This window comes from Wolffia australiana, chromosome 7 (genome assembly GCF_029677425.1).
Source record: "Wolffia australiana isolate 7733 chromosome 7, ASM2967742v1".
In the NCBI taxonomy this organism is placed as follows: domain Eukaryota; kingdom Viridiplantae; phylum Streptophyta; class Magnoliopsida; order Alismatales; family Araceae; genus Wolffia; species Wolffia australiana.
Window position 1 is genome coordinate 19076851 of NC_135841.1, and position 7021 is coordinate 19083871.

At 47.2% G+C, this 7021-nt stretch overlaps 2 protein-coding genes across 4 annotated transcripts; one reads left to right on the forward strand and one right to left on the reverse strand.

Annotated features, from left to right (window-relative positions):
• Positions 1-47: 47 nt before the first annotated feature.
• LOC144705819 (Pentatricopeptide repeat (PPR) superfamily protein) lies at positions 48-3477 on the forward strand. Of its 3 annotated transcripts, none has more exons than XM_078578647.1 (4): positions 48-2306; positions 2380-2446; positions 2543-2608; positions 3022-3477. In XM_078578647.1, the coding sequence occupies exon 1, from the start codon at positions 192-194 to the stop codon at positions 2304-2306; it is 2115 nt and encodes a 704-aa protein (XP_078434773.1). In that variant the 5' UTR covers positions 48-191; the 3' UTR covers positions 2380-2446; positions 2543-2608; positions 3022-3477. The 3 variants fall into 3 exon arrangements, with proteins under 3 accessions (XP_078434773.1, XP_078434772.1, XP_078434771.1); XM_078578646.1 differs by having other exon boundaries at positions 3141-3477; XM_078578645.1 differs by having other exon boundaries at positions 2543-3420.
• Positions 3478-4169: 692 nt separating this feature from the next.
• LOC144705799 (uncharacterized) lies at positions 4170-5695 on the reverse strand. Its single transcript, XM_078578624.1, has 3 exons — positions 5337-5695; positions 4998-5051; positions 4170-4551 (listed from the first exon to the last, which is right to left on the reverse strand). Exons 1-3 carry the CDS (start codon positions 5604-5606, stop codon positions 4318-4320), a joined length of 558 nt encoding a protein of 185 aa, XP_078434750.1. The 5' UTR covers positions 5607-5695; the 3' UTR covers positions 4170-4317.
• Between the last annotated feature and the right edge of the window lie 1326 nt (positions 5696-7021).

The window sequence follows — 7021 nt, forward strand, 5'->3', positions numbered from 1 at the left end:
AATGGGCCGAATGCCGATAACTTAATGGGCCGTCTGATTTTGGGGGTAATCGCGAAGAAGATGAAGAAGACGACTGGCGATGTTCTTCAATCAAAACCAGTTCTTCAATCGAGAGGCGCCAGACCCATCAATCAAAACCGATTCTTCAATCGAAATAGGCATCTGGGTGCCGCGATTTCGACCGACATCGAATGATCTTCTTCTCGATTTCGACCATTTCTCGCCGAATTTGCAGATCCGGGGGGCTTGATTTCTTCCCTTTCTCCGCTTCCTCCCGCCTCATCCACTGCGCAAACCTTGAAAGCTCGATCCTTTCGACATTCCACTCCGACCCCAAATCCTTCACCCTCGGATTTCCAGCCCCGGAAGAACTCAAGCCCGTGATCGCCGATCCCAAGATCTTCCTCCACGCGCTCGATTCCCTGCGAGAGAACCCCCGAATCGCGCTCAAATTCTTCCGATGGGCCGAACGACAGCGAGAATTCAAGCGCTCCGATCAAGCCTTCTGCCTCCTCCTCGACATCCTCGTCGACAAGGGCCTCACCCGAGCCGCTTACTCCGTCCTGGAACGATCAGCCCGAATTCAAATCCACGGCGTGGTCGATTTCCTTGTCCGCGGATTCATGGACGAGGCCGCCTCCTTGAAGCTCCTCAATCTCCTGCTCTGCGTGTACACCAGGTGTTCGACCGCAGACCGCTGTGTAGAAACCTTCTTCAAGATGGCGAGAAACGGGTACCCACCCGACGTCAGAAACTGCAACAAAATCCTCAAAATCCTGAGAAACCGCGATCGCGGGTCGAAAGCTAGAGAGATCTACCAAGCCATGGTGGCGTTCAACATCGCCCCGACCATCGTCACCTTCAACACCATGCTCGATTCCTTCTGCAAGGAAGGGGAGTTTCAGGAAGCGCTCAGACTGCTGGAGGAGATGCAGAAGAAGGGCTGCCTTCCCAACGACGTCTCCTACAACGTTCTGGTGAACGGGTTGTCGAGAGAGGGGGTGCTGGACAGAGCCAAGGACTTAGTCGCGGAGATGATCAATTCTGGCCTCAAGGTCTCTTCTTACACCTACAATCCTTTGATCTACGCTTACTGCTCGAAGGGCGACATGAACGAAGCTCTACGATTCGAGAAGGAGATGGTGGCGCGCGGCGCGCTGCCGTCGGCCTCCACCTACAACATGTTCATCTACTGGCTCTGCAAGCACGGCGAGATTTCCATGGCGAGAGAGAAGTTTCTCGAGATGGGGGAGAAGAATCTCGCCCCGGATATCATCTCCTACAACTCTTTGATTCATGGGTATTCGAGATCGGGGGACATCGCCGAGGCCCGGAAGCTGTTCGAGGAAATGAAATGTTTGGATCTTCCGCCGACCGCAAGAACATTCACTCCGATCATCGATTGTTTGTGCAGATCAGGGCTCTTGGAAGACGCCCGATTGCTGAAAGAGGAGATGGTGGGATTGGGGATTCTTCCGAATCTCTTCATCTACACGGTTTTCATCAATGGGTACAGTCGATCGGGGAATCTGCCCATGGCGAAGCACTACTTCGACGAGATGGTGAGCAACGGTCTGAAGCCGGATTGCCTGGCTTACACTTGTCGGATTTCCGCTGAATTGAAGCTCGGCGCGAAGGCCACCGCCGTCAACCTGTTCGAAGAAATGCGCCCGAGAGGAGCTTTCCCCAGCGTTATCACCTACAACGTTCTCATCGACGGGCTCTGCAAGACTGGAAATTTAGAAGAAGTGGACAGATTGCTGATCAGAATGCGCCGCGACGGGCTTTTCCCCGACGGGCTGACTTACACTTGTATAATCCACGCGCATGCGCAGAAATCGCAGCTCGCGGAGGCGACGGGAGCGTTCTACGACATGATCAACGTGGCGAAGATCGCGCCGTCCGTGGTGACTTATACGGTGCTGATTCACGCGTTTGCCAGCGTCGGGCGTCTGGCGACGGCCTCCATGTTCTTCTCGCAGATGCTTGAGGCGGGGATTTCGCCGAATATCATCACTTGCAATGCGCTGATTAATGGGTTGTGCAAGTTGAGGAGGATCAAGGAAGCGTATCAGATTTATTATGGGATGCAGAAGAGAGGGCTAAAGCCGAATAAATACTCGTTTACGCTGCTCATGAACGAGAATTTCGTCGCCGGGAATAAGAAAGAGGCGCTGCGGATGTTTGATCAGATGATTCTGCAGGGGATCGAGCCCGATTCTCATGTTCGTAGCTTGCTCGCTAAGAATCTTGGACCGGGTTATGAACTGGGGATGGGTTTTGTTTTTGCTGAGGATGATTCTTAGGTTTGTGCCTTTTAATTTTGTTTGTTTTTTCGTTTTTTTATTCATGGATTGAATCGTCTTTGGGTGTTTTCAGGGATGGGCGAGAAAACAGATTAGTTATTTGTTGCGCTGTTCAATTGTATCAGCTAAGTTGGGAAGAGGTTTGTCAATGAGATTTAACAGTTTGATGCTGGCTCTGTTGATTCTGTTGATTCAATTTTACTGAAAATTTGTGTTTTTTTTCTTTCTAATTGCAGATGGGAAGGACCATCTGAGTCAGCGCTCTGTTTGCTGTTTCTCCGTCTGATACCCACCACAAAAATGTAAGTGAATTTTTACATGATGATCGTTCATATTGACCCATTTTTTATTTTTTGTTTGGAGGAATGGGAAGAGAGGAAGGAGAGAATCTCGTTGCATAAAATTCAGGAAAATTTTGCGATGTTTTGCCTCTTGAATTCTGGGTTTGGAATTGGGGTGGTTCTTTAGCAATGTTCTGCAACAAGGTTGAGCGGGCATTGTGTTTTATCAATGTCCGTTGGATTAATCCACTCCTGGGTCAATAACATATGAAGAAAATTTCAGTCCTATATTCAAAAGATATTAATTTCTTTTTGCATTGTGACCAGTCCTATGACCAACTGTGTTTTTTCACTGAACTGACTATGATGCCTTGAAGGGGGGATCCCTTGGGCTCTGAAAAGCTTTGTTATCGATTCACTACTTGAAATTGCAGGCGTAAAAAATGAACAAACAATACCGTTTGGCTTCACCAAAATTATCAAAAATTAGTGCAAGATTGGTATTTTTAAAATTTACTTTATTGAGGAGTGCATCCTGGACTATCTGACTCAGTGACAATGACCACTTCCTCGGCATCTCTGTCTCGTCATCTGTCGGTCATCGCCGGGGACTGGGCATTTACCGCTTCTCCCCGGCGCTGGGTTGTGTTGGACGGCGAGCACCAAATCATAAGGCGTTGACATTCGGAACCGGGGCGGCAAATGATTTAAGAATTGTCCCTTGTGAAAATATTTTATGGCCATTCCCCTGTCCCCCTTTTCTTTCCTTTCACACTTCTCACTGTGACTTTACTCCGTTTATGAGCACATTTATTTACAATGTACTTGCAGCCTCTCACACCCCATGTACCTATACCTTTTACATGAATGCAACATTGAGGATGGGTTCATTGAGTCCCCTACATTGAGGATAATGCTGTTTATAATTATTATTATTAAAATCAATATTTGGGTGGTTACTGTTTTGTCAGGTGACTGCCCTCTTTCAATCAACTTTCTAAAAAAATTAAGTAGAATCAATATTCCATTGAAAAATCTTGTCTGGGATGTAATTAAACACTGAGAGGTGAATGAAGGATACTGATATGGACAGGATATAGGCTCGTATGGGAAGGAGGGTAGAGGACAAGGCGAGGTAGAAGTTCTCCGGGTAGAGAGGGGAAACGGGAAGGATCCCAGAGGAGGCCGAGCAGAGGGGTTAGGGATCGGCCGAGAACGAGCCGCGTGAAGACGCGATGAAGTAGAGAGGATCACGAGCGCAGGGGATCGTAGAGGGAGAGAGGGAGACCAGAACTAGACGAGAAGAGGGGAGACAAGAAGACCTTACTTCAATCTACTTCTTCGCTGCCCTCCTAAAGGGAGAGCATCCCTATTTAAAGGAAATACAATGATAGCTAAGTGACTGAAATGCCCCTGTGGGCTAACATGATAAACTACCCCTAGATAGGTTGAGGATCCTATGAAGGATCCTATCTGATACTGATGATAATGATAATTACTTCACTTCAAGTGGAACTGCTTGATGCTGCATATTAGAACTCATTAATGCCCTGCCGGCAAGAGAGGCTCCAATAGAAACATATTGAAAGGGAAAATTCCTTTGAAGATGAACCTGCTCACGGGCAATGGTCAGGAATTCTTGATGGTATCGAGCAAGAACAACCAGAGTATTATGATGTGAATTAATTAAATTATGGTCTCGATGGATAATTCATATGAGAGGTTGATCTTTAGGAGGCGGTGGCGATCTGGACAGACGTCACGAGAGCTTGGAGGAGGCTCCTCATTATCCTGGGCTCGTCTGGGGGAACACGGTCGTTTTGCGGCCCATTACGCACTGCCCGGAACATCGGCCCGTCCGCCTCGACGACAACGACGCAGTCTATGTAAACCGGCACGTCCACATCACCGTCGCCACCCATGCTCACAAAACCCAGCCTTGCTCCGCCCTTCACCCTGTCCACCTGCTCACAAAAGAAACCAGAGTATTATGATGACGGATGACGGACAAACGAATGACGAATGTAGAATTGGCGAATGATGGATGACGGATGGCGGATTGCAGATGGCAGATGGCAGATGGCAGATGGCAGATGGCAGATGGCAGATGGCAGATGGCAGATGGCAGATGGCAGATGGCAGATGGCAGATGGCAGATGGCAGATGGCAGATGGCAGATGGCAGATGGCGGATGGCTGATGATGAATGACGGATGACTGATGATGAATGACAGATGACTGATGATGAATGACGGATGACGGATGACAGATGACGAATGACAAATGACGAATGACAAATGACGAATGACAAATGACGAATGACAAATGACGAATGACAAATGACGAATGACAAATGACAAATGACCAATGAAGAATGACAAATGACTAATGACGAATGATGAAGGACAAACCTTAAGAGGAGTAGAAAGCGGTAGAGATGCCCCCTGGCAGAGACTGTTCGCCCACTGACAAGAAAAAAAAAGCACAAGTCAGGTATACGTCAACCGTCACGTCAACGTCATCGACATAGGTAATATTGAAAGGTTCATGGACATTATCGCTAGATTTAAAGGTTCATATCGTCAACCGCGTCAACGATACGTCATCCAAAGGCCCTTCCACTATCTATAAAACCAAAACGGAACGAAATCCTTCATCCGTTCTGCCCGTAGAGACCAAATTACACGACCCGGGACAGAACGGGAGACCCGTTCCGTCCGGCCAAACCGTCATCCGTTCTCGAAGCCTACCTGGAAGAGAAGGATTTCGAAGCGGGCGAGGTCGGTCTTCGGCGGCAGCTTCATCGTGCCGAGAGAAACGCCGCCGCCTTCAACGGCGGCGGAACTGAAGACCCTCAGAACGGGAACGGGAACGGGACGGCGACGGAGAGAGGAACGGTGGAGCTTGTGAGAGAAGAAGTTCGCCGGAAGAACAGAGCTCGTATGTGGGCAGAGCTGCCGGCGGCTTTGGAGAGAGTTTGGCGAAAGGGGCAGGCGGAGGAGATTCCCTGATGCTGCCATGATCTCTCCCTCTCTCTACCTCTCTCTCTATCTATCTATCTATCTATCTGTCGTTATATTGATCACTCCCTCTCTCTTTCTCTCTCTATCTATCTGTCGATATATTTATCGCTCCCTCCCTCTTTCTCTCTCTATCTATCTGTCGATATATTTATCACTCCCTCTCTCATTCTCTCTCTTTCTATCTGTCGATGTATTTATTACTCCCTCTCTCTTTCTCTCTCTTCTATCTTTCTCTCTCTCTCTCTCTCTATCTGTCGATATATTTATCACTCCCTCTCTCTCTTTCTCTTCTCTCTCTTCTCTCTTTCTTTTTTTTCCTCTCTCTCTATCTCTTTCTCTCTCTTTTCTCTTTTTTTTTCTCTCTCTCTCTCTATCTGTTGATATATTTATCACTCCCTCTCTCTCTTTCTCTTCTCTCTCTTCTCTCTTTCTCTTTTTTTCCTCTCGCTCTATCTCTTTCTCTCTCTTTTCTCTTTTTCTCTCTCTCTTTCTCTCTTTTTCTCTTTTTCTCTCTCTTTCTCTCTCTTCTCTCTATTTCTCTCTCTCTCTTCTCTCTTCTCTTTCTTCTTCTTCTTCTTCTTTTTCTCTCTTCTCTCTCTCTCTCTCTCTCTCTCTCTCTCTCTCTCTCTCTCTCTCTTCTCTCTTCTCCACTCTCTCTCTCTTCTCTCTTCTCTTTCTTCTTCTTCTTCTTCTTCTTATTCTCTCTTCTCTCTCTCTCTCTCTCTCTCTCTCTCTCTCTCTCTCTCTCTCTCTTCTCCACTCTCTCTCTCTTCTCTCTTCTCCACTCTCTCTCTCTCTCTCTCTCTCTCTCTCTCTCTCTCTCTCTCCTTAGATGGATACTGCCATGATCTAGCTGGATTGTTATTTGTGGCGGGGATTGGATAGGAGCGATTCAGGAGGAAATCCTCTGGTCCTGTCATTTATTTACTCAAATCCCTTGTGGGCTTGAGAGAGAATAAGAGATAGAGAGTGGGAGGGCGGTAGAGAGAGAGACTGAGAGATAGAGATATAGAAGGATACACATGAATATACAATAGATGGGTGGATGGATGGATGGATAGATAGAATAGATGGACAGATGGATAGTTAATGGATGTATAGATGGATAAATAGATAGAATAGATGGAAAGATGGATATCTAAATGGATGGATGGATGTATATATACATAGAATAGATGGACAGATGGATGGATGGACAGGGCATTTTTTTCTGTGGCAGGGGGTGAGTGATGAATGTTTGGGATCAAACTAGATGACCAATTGATTCCCCCTTGAGTGATTAATTTGACTGGGACACGAGGCGTCTGAAGAAAGCGAGGAAGCATCTCAACAACAGAAATACTAAAGTGATAAAGATGCCTGTAAGAGACGACACAAACTCAGCAAAAGGAGCATGCTGGAGTATAGTTCCG

Bases quoted from the DNA above. Each gene is read 5' to 3' on its own strand.
- LOC144705819 (XM_078578647.1), top strand. From the start codon at position 192: ATGATCTTCTTCTCGATTTCGACCATTTCTCGCCGAATTTGCAGATCC.
- LOC144705799 (XM_078578624.1), bottom strand. From the start codon at position 5,606: ATGGCAGCATCAGGGAATCTCCTCCGCCTGCCCCTTTCGCCAAACTCT. The intron at 5,052-5,336 runs GTAGGCTTCGAG...TTTTCTTGTCAG, and splicing joins TCGAAATCCTTCTCTTCCAG to TGGGCGAACAGTCTCTGCCA. The intron at 4,552-4,997 runs GTTTGTCCTTCA...TTTTGTGAGCAG, and splicing joins CGCTTTCTACTCCTCTTAAG to GTGGACAGGGTGAAGGGCGG.